Source organism: Dunckerocampus dactyliophorus, chromosome 20, assembly GCF_027744805.1.
Source record: "Dunckerocampus dactyliophorus isolate RoL2022-P2 chromosome 20, RoL_Ddac_1.1, whole genome shotgun sequence".
Classification (NCBI taxonomy): Eukaryota; Metazoa; Chordata; class Actinopteri; order Syngnathiformes; family Syngnathidae; genus Dunckerocampus; species Dunckerocampus dactyliophorus.
Window position 1 is genome coordinate 10629303 of NC_072838.1, and position 14824 is coordinate 10644126.

General features: G+C 42.1%; 3 protein-coding genes across 8 annotated transcripts; all 3 read right to left on the reverse strand.

Annotated features, from left to right (window-relative positions):
* Nucleotides 1-94: 94 nt before the first annotated feature.
* Nucleotides 95-3509, reverse strand: apoea (apolipoprotein Ea). 2 transcript variants are annotated; one of them, XM_054764177.1, is made up of 6 exons: nucleotides 3396-3509; nucleotides 2181-2425; nucleotides 2039-2105; nucleotides 1821-1971; nucleotides 649-936; nucleotides 95-440 (listed from the first exon to the last, which is right to left on the reverse strand). In XM_054764177.1, the coding sequence occupies exons 3-6, from the start codon at nucleotides 2079-2081 to the stop codon at nucleotides 134-136; spliced, it is 789 nt and encodes a 262-aa protein (XP_054620152.1). In that variant the 5' UTR covers nucleotides 2082-2105; nucleotides 2181-2425; nucleotides 3396-3509; the 3' UTR covers nucleotides 95-133. The 2 variants fall into 2 exon arrangements, with proteins under 2 accessions (XP_054620152.1, XP_054620150.1); XM_054764175.1 differs by having other exon boundaries at nucleotides 1821-1974.
* Nucleotides 3510-4536: 1027 nt separating this feature from the next.
* On the reverse strand, nucleotides 4537-8610 carry apoa4a (apolipoprotein A-IV a). 4 transcript variants are annotated; one of them, XM_054764124.1, is made up of 6 exons: nucleotides 8419-8610; nucleotides 7336-7482; nucleotides 5748-5901; nucleotides 5611-5658; nucleotides 5294-5444; nucleotides 4537-5224 (listed from the first exon to the last, which is right to left on the reverse strand). In XM_054764124.1, exons 3-6 carry the CDS (start codon nucleotides 5854-5856, stop codon nucleotides 4654-4656), a joined length of 879 nt encoding a protein of 292 aa, XP_054620099.1. In that variant the 5' UTR covers nucleotides 5857-5901; nucleotides 7336-7482; nucleotides 8419-8610; the 3' UTR covers nucleotides 4537-4653. The 4 variants fall into 4 exon arrangements, with proteins under 4 accessions (XP_054620099.1, XP_054620101.1, XP_054620102.1 ...); XM_054764126.1 differs by lacking the exon at nucleotides 8419-8610 and adding an exon at nucleotides 7944-8140; XM_054764127.1 differs by lacking the exon at nucleotides 7336-7482.
* Nucleotides 8611-9545: 935 nt separating this feature from the next.
* On the reverse strand, nucleotides 9546-14018 carry tomm40l (translocase of outer mitochondrial membrane 40 homolog, like). 2 transcript variants are annotated; one of them, XM_054763956.1, is made up of 10 exons: nucleotides 13914-14018; nucleotides 13033-13247; nucleotides 12871-12938; nucleotides 12399-12491; nucleotides 11658-11759; nucleotides 11479-11584; nucleotides 11248-11370; nucleotides 11100-11176; nucleotides 10915-11017; nucleotides 9546-9986 (listed from the first exon to the last, which is right to left on the reverse strand). In XM_054763956.1, the coding sequence occupies exons 2-10, from the start codon at nucleotides 13244-13246 to the stop codon at nucleotides 9847-9849; spliced, it is 1026 nt and encodes a 341-aa protein (XP_054619931.1). In that variant the 5' UTR covers nucleotide 13247; nucleotides 13914-14018; the 3' UTR covers nucleotides 9546-9846. The 2 variants fall into 2 exon arrangements, with proteins under 2 accessions (XP_054619931.1, XP_054619930.1); XM_054763955.1 differs by lacking the exon at nucleotides 13914-14018 and adding an exon at nucleotides 13366-13904.
* Nucleotides 14019-14824: the final 806 nt, after the last annotated feature.

A 14824-nucleotide genomic window follows, 5' to 3' on the forward strand; every position in this document is an offset into this window, starting at 1 on the left:
GGCACCTCGACAAAAATAACGTGCATTTTATTCCATGAAACTGACCAATTCAAATTCCTTTTGGATAGACATTTTTATTTGTAAACCCCTTTACAAAAACTCGTTTTGCTTATGTAGACAGACAGATCATGGTTTACATATTGTCGCTGATCATCGAGACAAACGGCTGAAACCAATTGCGAAGCTCCTCCATCTTCTCCTGCAGGGTAGAGCGCAGGTTCTCAGATGTCTTCTCATAGCGTTCCTTGATGTCATCGGCCGTGCTCTGAATCTGGTCCTTCATGTGCTCCACCTGGGCCTTCAGCAGGTCATTCAGGGTGGTGATCTTTGCCTGGGTGTTGTCACGCACCTGAGCAACATAAGGGTGCAGGCGTACCCTCAAGTCCTCTATGTTGTTTGAGGTGCGGGACTGAAGCTTCTCAAAGTAGGTGGCAACATGTCTGAGAGGAGGACAACACCAGTTTAGACACAGGCCTTGAGAAGCTTTGAGGATGTCAGGCAGCTCACTACTATTGATGATTGCCTCATGATACAATTTAAAATGTCACGTTTATTTCCAATAGTCGTTATTCCATTCCAAACATAACTGAGCCTCATACTCAGAAATCGGTGTTGTTGAGTTGACATCAGTGCAGTTGGCACACTCACGTTTTAATGTCCATGGTGTCCTTGCTGAGGCGTTTCTTCATCTTGCGGGTGTAGGCGCTGACCTTGAGTCTGATGTCATCAGCGTTCTGCTTCACCAAGGTGTTCAGATCCTGGGTGTACGCCTCCATCTGGTCCCTGTACATTATCATGTGGTCGTAGAGGTGCTCAGCCAGACCCCGCAGTTCATTGCCCAGGCGCTTGGCAGTTTCCTGCGTGTACGGGGCCAGCTTGCTCTCAAGTTCTCCCCTGTACACGTCCAGCTCCGCCATGCTGTCTTGGATCAGGGTGCTGAGGGAAGACGAGACACATCAACTTTGAACGTCACTCTGAATCCCTACAACACTGCATTTTATTGTCGCATGCCTCACTATAAGGCAGTACAACCACATGGTTTCTCCGAGCCAATCAGTGAAGAACGGTTATGACATGAAAAGTCAATAATTACGTTTTAATGAAAGTCCCTCACTATACCGTGATCCGAACATGGCTCCACACACTAAATGATTGCAGTTTTGTGGTTGATTATGGCCTATTATTAGTCAAAGACGAGTGAAAGACGAGTTGTATGTAGTATTCTGGCCTCTAGGTGTCAGTACTGATGCAAAACGTTGATGAGCTATGACATCATATTACCTTCACACTGCTTGTAGTCAGCCGTGTACAAAAAAATTCTCCCACTCCGTGTGGAAGTGGTATGTTTTTGGCTTCTTACTTTGTCCTTCCTCCCCACTCCGATCGAAATCCTTTCTTAAGTTTAGAATAAACAAATTGGAGGCAAACTAATTAGCTCGGGCGCATGCTTTGCTTAAAGCGGTGGCCGTCTCTTGTGTCCCTGCAGTGATCCCGTAGCCTGCGCATAAGCGTCGCGCAATGCGGTGTAAACAAAGAATAACGTAAAGGTGACTATAAACAGGTTTACCATGAATATATCCCATTTATTAATAATGACTCATACTTCGTAGAAATTCACTTATCGCAGTCGGGTCTGGAACCAATTAACGGCGATAATAGAGGGACACTGTATATCAGTGAGTGCCATGTACTACAATGTTAACCACTATCACTGTCACTAGAATCATTTTTAATTCTTATTGTTAATTCTAAATGTTGCGAGTTTTGTATTAGTATCGAAGCCGCCACAGTCATCACAGGAGGAATGGAAGCAAACTCACTCCAGTTCTCTTCTTATCTGGGAGCTCTTGATGTCCCTCACCATCCCATCAGCCTTCTCACTGAGAGCTGTCATGTAGTTCTTAAAGTTCTCCACTGCGGCCTCCCACGCCGTGGTGGATTCATCCGGGAAGACGCTCCTGGCCTGGCATCCTGCTACAATGACAGGAAAAGGGTGCCAGATTGGGAATTGTATCTCTCAAATAAGTGAAGAACTCACCGGAGATGACTGCGAGGGTGACGATGAGCGCAAAGACCCTCATGGTGATGTGAAGAAAAAGACACACCTGCAATGATAAATGACATCATGTCATCATTAAAGAAAATTTGCCGAGAAACATGAAGATATGCTTGTTTCTTACCCAGCGACTGATCAGTTAGCAAGGCTGACGGAGCTCGACCCTCTGTATTTATACAGATTAGCTCGTGGTGATGTCATCCAATAAACGTCACGAGGGCTGCTGACAAGCGTTCGAAGTTCCCATCATGAATCGCGTTGTCAACTTTTATTGCTGTGCTGTGCGTGTTATTTTGACGCCACGTTGCACACGGAAGGTACGCACGAAGTCAGGGGTCACAGTCTGGAACCTGATATCACCGGCTGCGTCTGTTTGTTGTCAGTGTTTACAAAACGTAATGTGACTCTCGGTGGATGGAAAATGTGAGTTTTGTGCACAACAACGATGACATCATTATTGTCTCTTGCGCTTTAGTTTGGTTTATAGTCTGCTTCACAATTTACGGATTTGATAAAATGGGAAGAGGTCCAATAAGCCACCATACTAATCACTTCATCATTATATTGTCTGTAAATAAACTAGACCTTGACCTCATTGTGTTAGGATACTTTGACCTCACAGGTGTCCCTCTGATGATGCTGCTCGATACCAGTAATGATATTTAGGCAAAGCTATGGGTTTGGGAAACAGTTAGTACACTTAACTCTCGTATTTATGGTCTATCACGGCACAGCATGATAGGTGGCAGCCACACAGAAGCTCCATTTAAACTTGCATGAAAAGTACAAACATCAACAGCGCGTACAAGCCTTTTGGGGGGGTTAAGTCAACACTGCCATCAAGCCGCCAACTGACGTGAAGAAGCACCTCATGGCATTGAAATTCCTACACAGGCCTGACACTTCATTATTTATTTATTTATTTATTTAAATTTATGAACCTAAAATGGTAACGCTACACAAACTGACAAATTAGTTCATAATGACAAGCAATGTCATGTTGAAAACCACTTGAAAATGCCATATTTATTTTATATTTGTCCATCAGATGGCGCTACTTTCCCCCCCATTCGAACTCTGCCATCAATACTGTACGTCGGCGCCTTGCTACTGAAACGAAGGAACTACGGTTGGATTTGTGTGTGACACATACTTGTAGCTATATTATAGATAGCAATATTGGCCTTTAAAGGGTTGAATATACTTCATATGTATATTTCCGGCTGAAGCAGTTTTAAAAGACTGACTTATTTAAAGTGGAGAAAAACATTAACGTGTAACATTTTTACAGCAGTTTTTGGTAGTGTTTATCTGACACTGTAGAGCAGTGTTTCCCAACCTTTTTAGTCTTGTGTACCCCCAGAGTCTTTTTGTCATATCTTGAGTACTCCCTCACTCATACGTGTTGATAATTCTCCAAAAGTAGAGTGTAACACAACTGTTGGGATTTTGGCGCAGCTGTGCCACAGGTCATTGTCTCCCCGGGGAAACTACTTGTAGCGCACGCGTTCCATTTTATTGTCTGGCTTAATAAGAAATGGAGGAAAAACCATGCATAAAAATCAATGTGGCCGCCAATCATGGGAGGGGAGGGAGGGAGGTCCTGAGCTTTTGTTAAGTTTTAAGCATTTTTTTCTTTTATTAAAATATGTCTGTTGTAAAAAATAAAAAACGTTATAAATGTGAAGGTAAAATAAATTTTGCGGTGAAAGTTTAATAAAGAGGTTGCTTCAATCAAATTAAGAAAGTCCTAGACTACCTACACCGTTGCACAAATGGTTCATTCCACAAGTTGGGAGTCGCTCTAGCTAAGTGCAGCAAACACTGGCCCTCGACACAGACGTCGTCAAACATAACCTTAATGCATTCACACACAGCGTCAGCGTCTGGGAACAAAGATGAGGTGATAGAAAAAGGGAAAAACACTGAACTATCTGTGAAAGTTAGGTAGACGTTTCACTTTTACCTCTAATAGCACATAACTGTGGTGCGTCAGGGACAGTCAACTAAAGCGCAAAAAAGCTACAGTAATTAGTTTTTCTTTTTTTAGTGCATGTAAGCGTACGGAGCGTGTGTGTATGAATAAGCAAGAATAAGCAAATATTCGTTATTTTTTTCAATTATATCTGTTGTATATATTTTTCAGCAGTTTTTGGGAAGCTGGCATTTTTTGTCATTAGGGACAGATAAGTGAGGAGCTGGCTGTCGACTCCTCCCTTACAAATCGCAGTAGAGTCAGCGTGGTCAGGGCTGCGGAATCTGAGCACGTCGGCCAAGAGGAGAAGAATGCAGATTTACTCTGTACGCAACTTGAGATTTATGGAGTATTTTATTTTAAAAAACGTACTATAGTGCTCCACTGGGATCCAGCAACATTTTAAAAGCCCCTGAGAAGAGGAGGATGGCCCCTTGACGTTACCAAATATAGTTCCTTGCCTGAGGAGCTGCACTTGAGGCACAAGAAAAATCAATTGAAATGATTTATTGTCTGAAAGTGTAAACACTTTTATTGATGTCAAACATTAAATAGAAGACTTGAGGTAGACTAATGTTCATGAGTCCATCTGATGATCATCATCAAAGAGGATATTGAACCTCTACTGTGTCAGCTTGGTGAAAGAATTCCAGAGAGCAGCCAGCTGGTCCTTCAAGTTCTGGGTGTCGACGTTCAGCTTGGCCCTCAGCTCCTCCCCGTAAGGAACCAACCGCTCCTGGAACTGCTGGCTTTTCTCTGTTAGCTGGCTGTGGAAGCTCTGAAACAGGGGTGTCATGTTCCTCCGGAAGTCCTCCAAGCTTGTCTCCATCTTCTGCTTCAGCTCTTGACTGTAAGGTACCATCTGAGTCTGCAGCTGGTCGACGTTCTTGTCCAGGTGGCCTTTCAGCTCCTGGCTTTTCCTCAGCACGGCAGCCTTAAGGGCCTCCGAGTCCAAGGTCTCAGCGTAGGCGGACGCCTCCTTCTTCAGTTCCTCCACCTGCTTCTGCAAGTGCGTCACCACCTCGTCAGCGTACGGCTGCAGGTTGGCGCCCAAGGCCTTCAGATCCTTTTCCAGGCGGATCTTCAGCTGTTCGGCTTGCTCGAAGAAGCGGGACGTGAAGTCCAGGGTCGCCTGAGAGCGAAGAGCTTCTGTGAATTTGTTGATGGCGCCGGTGCTCTCAGAGATGAGGGTGCTGCAGGGATAAACATCATGCATCTATCATGTTCCTCAATCATACTTTACATCTTTCCCAAGATCTTACTTGACTTCCTTTCCGAGCTCAGACTGCCTGATGAGCTTCAGGGAGTCTTCAGCAGTGGAGGTGGCCTTGGCGACGTAGTCCCAAAACGCTTCCTTCACCATGTCGACCTGCGCCTTGGGCTGGTTGGGCCGCATGACGTTGGCATTGCAACCTCAACACAGGAATTTGTTCACTTAGCGGATATCAACTTGGCCCCTCCCGCATCTTTTGATTTTCCGAGATTTTTATTATGAGGTAAGACATATTTTGTTAATTGTTTTTTTAAATTAATTTGTGATATGATATCAATGGTAAAAACAATGAAAGCATTTTCTTACCAGACAAAAGAGCCAAAACAAGAACCAAGAGGAGCTTCATGGTCGACACTGCGGATGAGAAAACAGATTTTAGAAGACCTTGCGCGTGCGTGTTTTAAATCCTGAATAATGCCCCAAAAAATGAACTGGCGTCTTACCTCTGGTGGGGGGCTGTTCAGTTAGAACGCCGCTGAATACTGCGAGTCCTGCACGGTTCAAGCGTGCGTTTATAAGGAGGATGCGAGGGAGTAAAGTCCAGCTAAGCATGCTAGGTTGTCACCTCGGTGGTTCCACATCACCACAATGATGTCACTAAAAAAAAACCCAACAAAAACTTGATACAATTGGTTTGAAGATTGGATAGGAATCATTTATTATTCACATAAATCCTTTGCTTTTACATTGAAATTGTTCCTTAAAGTACATATTTGGATTTAAGTGAAGGATAAACATGAATTAAAATCAACAGTACATAACTTGTGTGCAATATGCATTGTAATTCACTCTTATTCACTTTTTACAGTGAAATAAATATGACCAAAAATGAATACAAGCCATACATTTGAATACATATAGAAATATTTGCCTATCTATTATTTCTCTATCTACAATGGGGTCTTTTTTTTATGAATATTATTTTTTTTTGTTGACATAATTGAGTTGAAAATAAGATTGTCATTAACACTGGTTACTTTATTAAAAAAAAAAAATAGTGACAATTGTGTGTGAAAAAAAATAAATATGTACACTTCTCAGAATGCGTTGTTATGAAATGATGACTTGTCATACTGCTTTTGAAAAATATATTTTTTTATAGTTTTAAGTCAATACAGTGTATGTAAAATAGATCTTTTAATAGTATTTTAGAATTGACTAGAAATTGCAAGTATTCATTCATCAGTTTCTATGCCGCTTATGCTGGAGCCTATCCCAGCTGACTTTGGGCAAGAGGCAGAGTACATCCTGGACTGGTCGCCATACAGACAAACAACCATTCACACTCACATTCATACCTATGGACAATTTAGAGTCGCCAATTAACCTAACATGCATGTTTTTGGAATGTGGGAGGAAGCCGGAGTGCCCGGAGAAAACCCACACACGCACGGGGAGAACATGCAAACTCCGCACAGAGTTGTCCAATGTAGATCCAAACCCAGATCTTTCAGATCTCCTGACTGTGTGGCCAACACGCTAACCACTAGGCCACCGTGCGGCCCAAAGTGCAAGTATTGTACCTACTAAATCGAACAGCTCTTGTGGTGCTTTCTTATCTGTCTACTTGATTTCATTTGTCCGTTAAATGAGAATGATGAGTGGGGGGAAAAAAGGGAAGAGCCGCCCTGACAAGACATGAATAAAGGTTACTAAGTCATGAGATGAGTTGTGAGACAACACGACAATGGACAAGATAACAGCCTGCTCCTATTTCTCTGTTCTTCCAAATGAATGCATCATTTCTTAACTAGCGCAATGGAGTACATTGTACATGCATGTTAACACAAAGGTTCTATCAGTGTGACATAGTCAAGTAAAATGTGAGCAGGACTTTGACCCAAATGTGCCACTTGAGCAGTTATCGTGCACTTCTGTTTCCTTAAAGGCGCCCCATCCTATATTTGCACCTTTTCAGATAGATGTATATGGTTAAAAAGTTGTACTCGTGTTCTGCATGATGTAAAAGTACAGTGAGGTTGATTAGCCCTGGTTTTTGTGCGATGCCATGGTCGGGTACAGGAACTTCACCTGATTAGGAAGTCTGCTGGTCGCTTTTTCTCGAAAATGAGAGCCAGAAAGTTTTTTTTCCAGATGGAGGCAACTCTCGACACCTGACCAGTTCCAAAAGATCGCGGAGGACGCTGCGGAATCCGAGCATTCCGGACAAGATTTATCCTGTACACAATTAAGACATTTATGGAGTACAGTAGCCCCTCGCCACTTTGCGGGGGACTCAAATTTCTCGGCTTCAATCTATCACGGTTTTCCAAAAATATATTGATAAATCTTGATGGTCCGTGGTTGAATACGGACTATTATTAGTTTTAAAAAAAAGCACATTTAAGACAATTTTACATATTTTTTTTGCCTAAATTCAGCATACAAATGCCTAAATGAATGAAAACACATTGCTTTCCCTGTAACATTCCCCTATCTGCCTATCCTCTTTGTTTTATCATATTGTACCATTTTTCAACTATGTTAATGTTATATTAGTCTCGGAGGAGCACTTATCCAACATAATAGATGCCAGACATCACATACAACAACGAAACATTAAGAAGAGGGACAGGAATGCACAAACGTTAACTACATTAGCATAGCTATGTGAGCTATAGTGCTAACATTACACTCACATTTTGCTAGATTAGCCTGTTCACTGACGAAAAACAACATGATCAAACTGTAGCTGACCGACAGTTGGCAGAGACCCTGGTTTTATTTTAAGACGTGCGTGTGAAGCCTACTTTTTTTTTTTTTTTTTTACAATACTGTGAAGTGGCGGGTGTATGCACGAGGTGGGCTCATCTAGCCAGCGGTATCACATCCACAAGGAAGGAGCCCCCCTCCCGGTCCCCCTTCCCTCCACTTCAACACACACTCCAACACCTGTTGTTAACAAATGTTTCTTTCTTCCCCTCCCAACTACAGAAAGGAATATTTCACAAGCTCCCCTTAAATTGCATTTGACTTAAATCCACATTTACACAATTAACTCTCAGTCAAGAAAGCAAATGAACAGCAGTTAGTCTATAGCCACCAACTAACGTTAGCTTATTTGAGCATATACATTTGTTTATGTGTAAATAAAGTGATGCTGTAGCTCCATACCTTTCTCTTTGACCGGTTTCTCCTCTTCTTTCTAAATTGTGCACCGACTGTCTTTGACTTTGTCTTTTCCATGTTTTGTTGACAAATTAACGGCACTTTTATCATCATCTCCCACCGTTGTCCAACTAGCAGTCAAGGCTAATCCAACTCATATCGACTCACAATTCCTTTCTTTTTATTTCACATTTTTGTTGTGAAATAACATGTTTGAGACTCTTGGTCTGCGATATAATTCACATAATATGTTTCATTTTTGAGCAATTACTGTTGTAATTTACTTTTTTTTTTTTTAACATTGTAATTAACATGATGCTGAGGCCCAGCGGCACCCGCCCCTTCACTACTCCTTTGGTTTCATCCACATCACGTGGTGGATGTTTGAGTATCACGCCTGTAGAGGGCGCCCATCTGCCACACAAATGCGCAGACTTGATGATATGATGAGCGCTGAGCATTAGTAAATTGGATTTTTTTTTCTTTCCACCCCCGCGGCGCCCCCTGGAGAATGCCGCCCTAGGCAATTGGCCATGTGGCCCATAGCTAGTACCACCACCGTCTTCGGCCAATGGAAAGCTTTGGCAGACTGACTGTGGATGTGTTCAGATTTTCCCATGGGAACTAAGCTGTTCCTGGGTAAAACTATTACCATTATAAAAACTGCATTACCTGCAATTGGTATTTACCAGTGACCTACCTATTTTAGCAAGTAGTGTTTTTGCCATAAAAGTGTAAAAACAAGTTAAGCCGCTGAGTGAGTGGGAACGGAATTCACTTCACGTGCCATGTGCCTCACAAGTGTAAAAAGAAGCTGTAAAACAATAAAACACTCCCCCCTAACTTAGAATTTACATATGGAAATAGGCAGTATCATGACAGAACGGTGTGATGCAGTATCATGCAATATCAATATTGTATCCTGCTCCTAATGTAGGTCTACGATATTGGTGGACAAGCCTGGTAACCTGAAACCTCTTCCTGCAAGACAACTGTGCTAACCGCTGTACTGTACACTACGCCACATAATGATACGGCACTTTTACATGAATGTGTACAATATTATTATCGTTGAACTGTTGAAGAAAAGACGGGCCAATCTTGCAGTTTTTTTGTAAACACTTGTATTTTTTTCCCGTTTCTAACAAGTATATACAGTCAATATACTGCTACACCTACAACATAAAAAGATGACACATCACACTTCCATTCCCTTGGAAAGATATTTAAAAAAAAGGTATTTATATCATGTATAAATGTGTCTTATACACCTTCATAGTGGAATACATTACATTTTACATAACAAGCAAACAGGAGTAACATAAAAATAGTGGCATGGTCGGTTCAGATAAGACGAGCTGAAAAGTCAAACACTTGACTTCCAACGTCAGTCCATCCTGTGAGGCCAATAAACACGCACCCAATCCAACCAGTTTAACCAATCGTGATGCCAAAACCGCACTGGAACTTGTTTTTGTTGTGGTTGAGGAAGGAGCAGAGAACCAGAGAGAGAGGCAGCGGGAGCAACTTCTTTTCTAGAGTCGCACCGACCACCCAGTCAGTGTCTACCGAACCTGGGGGAGGGAAGTAATCATAGCCGTCTTTATTAGTCACTGACGATAATTTGAATTGAACAACAATTCCAAACATGTAGATTAGACCACAAGCTCGTAAATTGAAGCTACAACATGCATACTACAGATACTACAAGTTCCACAATGCACTGCAATAGCTGCAACAGTTGTCAGGATTACAGTCGTCCCTCACCACTTCACACTTCGAATTTCACGGTTTCACTCTATCACTGGCTTTCCAAAATTACATTAATAAATAAATCATCCTGTTTCGTGGTTGAACACAGCCTATTATTAGGCATAAATATGCATGTTTAAGCAAATGTTACCCATGTTTAGCCTAAATTAAGCATTTTCAAGCTTAAAACTGGCTAAATGAACTAAAATACAAACATAGGGCATTCGAAAGAACCATTCAAAGACGATGTCGTATTCTACACTGGTCACTAGGTGTCAGTAATGTTACCGTAGTCTTTGAGGAGTCACAAGACACCAGACTGGCATGTGTGAATTGTCTCAAACAGGCACAATAATCCCGTATAAAAACACAGGCTACTCTTGTGGCCGTAACCCACGCCAAGCTAAACTTTAACTCCGAACCCCCAATGTCACTTCCTGTCCGCCCACCCCTAGGGAACACTATTATAGTAACACACACGAGCACAAGTCGTATTTATGTCTTAAATGGCTTTCTCTACTCTATTGGGTAATAAGAGTTTAAAAGGTGACTATAGCGGTGATATTTCATGTTGAGAGGCCTCTGATCATGTTAAAAACCGTATGCTGTAACTACCAAAATATTCCATTTATGAATAAGGAATTCTACTTTGTGGAAATTCACTTATCACCGTCGGGTCTGGAACCAATTCACTGTGATAAATGAGGGATTACTGTGCCTGCAATAAGTAGACAAGAAGGCGTACTTTACCTTTAAACTGTAAATTGGCTTTGGGCACATCTAGCTGGTATCCAAACGACACACTGGTATCCTGCATGCGGCCACTTGCCTCAAACTCCACACCCAGCTGCAACTACAGAATGTTTGACATCCACTGATGTGTGAAATGAGGAGAATGAAACATGAAATGAAGCATCAGTGACACGCTAAGTTACCTGCTCGTTGGCTTTGTGGTAGTAGGAGGCGTGAGCCCCCGCCGAGCCGAGCGTCAGCGTGGCGATGTAGTTGGGGCCTGAGGTCAAAAGCTTATAAGTTCAAGTCAAGCTCCTCACGTGGCAGTCCGGTCGCCAGTGCTTTCCTCACCTGTGTACCTGCCCACTAAAGACAACACAGCACCCTCTTCTGACGGCCTGCGGTGGTACACCAGCTCCCCTCCCAGAGCCAGAGCAGGCGTGATGGACTGGAGGTAATGTGTTATGACGATCCCTGACAGGTGGGGATGAGGGAATGTTGAGTTTAAAAACATTCCATTAATAATAATAAAAAAGCAATATAATACATTTAAACCTATTAATCATCAAATAAGTCACCTACCAGAGCGAACAAGGACATCGGGGTTTCCGAGTGTAACGGTCGCAGTAAAATCTTTCCCCTTGAACTCTGCATCGCCTTGCCAGTTGACAAACTTATGCTGCTGTGTCTAATGAGGGCACGACTAGAAATGAACTGACAGCCAAGCTCCCGATGACCATTTTGGGCATTACAAAACGTACCTGGAAGGCCACTTTGGATCGTATTCTGCTGCTGATCTGGTGGATGACCTGAGCGTTGAGGCTGCCGATGTTGTCCATGTCTCCCACCATGACTGGAAAAAACTGAGCACACCCTTTTCACAGTTGTAATCTTTCTCTAACACAGTTCCCAAGCTATTTAACTTTTACAGTATTTCACAAAAGTGAGGACACACCTCATATTTTAGCTATTATTTTCATTATATCTTCTCAAAGGCCAATACTAGAGGAGTGAAACTTGGATATAACTTAAGTAGTCCATTGCTTCCCAGACCTTTTGTTTGTTTTAGATAATAATGGCTGAGGTTTTGACTCCTCTCCAGGAGATAGTCAATCAATTCTGCTGTACAAGCTGTACACAGACTACTCTCCATCTATCTATAAAGTTACAATCTTGTCTCGTGAACTGAGTGTCTCATGACACCCCTAGTGTTAATGTTTCAAAAGACGACATAGGCTATTTTAAAAAACTAATATATTTGCTTGGGTTGACTTAAATAAAAGTGGGCCGTGACTTAATGACCATTGGAAAATGTGGGTCCTAGGTTTAGACCATTTGAGAAACCCCTGGTCGAGAAGATGCCACAGCAACAGTGGCCCAATGCCCTCCAACTGTAATACAATTGTATCCAATCAAAAACCTTGTAAGAGGTAATTATTTGAAAAGACGCAAGTTATGGATTAATATACTTGAACGTAAAAAGAAAATAAACATGACAGTACCTCTGCTGGACCCGTCTGCTTCACTCCGACGTATGTGGCACCGAACCTGTAGCTGGAATCCCCCGAAGTGCTCAGCAGCACAGTGTGATTCACCTGAATTTTTACAAGACAAATGCGAAACCTGATAACCTTGTGATCTAAACTCCACGCACAAGCAGCACACTGTACATTATAAGAGTTTGCTGGCCAGTCTTTGCTTTTATGACGTCACATATTTGACGTGGCATCATTTCAATAGGCTTGGTATCAGGTAGTGGATGTATAGCTCCCATAGCAGGCCAAAATGTTCTTGGTGAGAGTGAATCGGGAGCAGCTCTCCTGGTTGCAGCCAAGTAATGCTCTCCATTAAGCCTCAATTGCTTCAAGGCACAATAAATCAGAACTAATTTCCAATTACAATCTGGAAAATGTTCAATCAATTAATCGCTTCTGACTATAACTAATATGAAACATGAAACATCAGTCAACCAACCTGGAAGTGGTTGCTAAGTCCCTTATTAACTACTAGCCGGACGCCGTCCATTTGCATAGGGAACACCTCTGAGGACGAAATATGCATAAAGAATACAGCATCATGGTACATACAAAGAGAACCGTAGCAGCAAATGTATGGCTTGACAATTACTTCAATTACCTTTGCACTTGCGGTGACATTCATCAAATGTACCAGGATTAGGCAAAGGACTTTCTACTTCCTGTGGCTGCACTGAAGTAACACCAGTTGAGGGTGAAACTGGAGACACTGCTGGCATCCCAAAACCTCGTGGTACTGTCAACCCAGGTGCAGCCACACCTCCAGAGGCTGGTGGCTGTGGGCTGGGGGAGCTGGCAGCCAAAACACTCCCCATTCTGCAAGACCAGGAAGGGCGAGTAGAAGAGAGTCAAAATGCCATGCCATGCCATGCCATGCTTCTTAGAATAACAGCATACAAAGTAACAGTTGGGTCATCAACACCGTGTAACTCACATGTGTCAAACTCGTGCCCTGGAGGGCTGAGACGCTGCAGGTTTTCTCTCCAACCAGTTTCTTCAGCAGGTGATTTATTTGATGAGTTCCTTCCCTCAAACTGAAGGTGTTGATCATTAAAATCACCTGCTTTAATGACTGTCTGGAAAGAAAACCTGCAGAAAGAAAACCTGACACCCCTGGCCTAACTGTTTAGATGCTATAAAGCTAAACAGCAGAACTGGAAATGTACAAACATTATGTTGTAGAAACCTTCCACTGACACAATGCACCATATCATAGGTGAAAGGGCTTGTAAGAATGACTAAATTCAATCAATAACTTTGTCAAAGACATATGGATTATTATGTATTAATCCAGCATCAACTACATGACAATTGAATGGACAGCTAAGCTAACTCATCTACACCAGCCGCTATGTACTGTGTCTATTGTTTTATAGCCATTAGCAGCTTCATTAGCTAAATTCAATTTAAACAACCGCCAGTTTACCAGTCACTCACTAAATTAAAAATACAAATAAAATAGAGTGACCGAAGGGTACTCACGTTGTGAATTTCAGAGGACTATAAAACAGGAAGTAAATTCTTAGTAGAGACGGGGAAGCACTTATTTGATTGGATGACAGGTTAGGCTCCTTGGAAGGGATTGGTGAAAATGTCCCTAGACTTGGCACAATTGTTAACGTCACTATCACACCAACGTGTCATTGGCTTCAAATGGACATTCTGCCAGTGGGCGGGTCATTCTTGATAGAGGTTTATAATGACGCGAAGTGATAACACAAGTTATTTTATTCGCGCATGATGTCATTTTTGTTAGATCTTTACTGCCTTTTTAAGATACAACTTGCACATGCTCACATTTGATATTTTATGACATAAACGACATCGTACCATAAAACGACAAGATCCAAAATATGCCAGGGTCAAATGACAGCCAGATGATTTTCAGGCAAAGTCAACGGTGATGAGAATGTTTGTAGAGATGCAATAGCGCCTCGTGTGTTCCTCTGGATGTACTACACCATGTGACTTGTATTCCCGAAGAAATTGAAACCATTGTCCAAAGTCATGAGGAGGAAAAATAGCAAAACACACAAGTCAATTTCAGCTGAGTTTATTGAATTTCACAACCCCTGCATGTAGTTCCGAATTACAACAGCAGAGGACAGAGTGAGCAACACTTTTCCACTGAATTACCTTGCATCTCTCAATGCATTTTGTCAGGCAATAACAGGAACAAAATATGAATGTATTACACCAAGTCAAAAACTTCTCATGAGAACACAAGTACAAAGGTGACATTCTCAAAACACGAATTTTTGTTTCATATTAGTCTATTTTAACCCAATTTTCTGAATGGTTTCACTCATGACATGGGACTGAGTGAGGGCCAATTCAAACAAAAACAAACAAAAGAGAATAACAAAGTTAGCAAAACATTGTGCCAATACAGA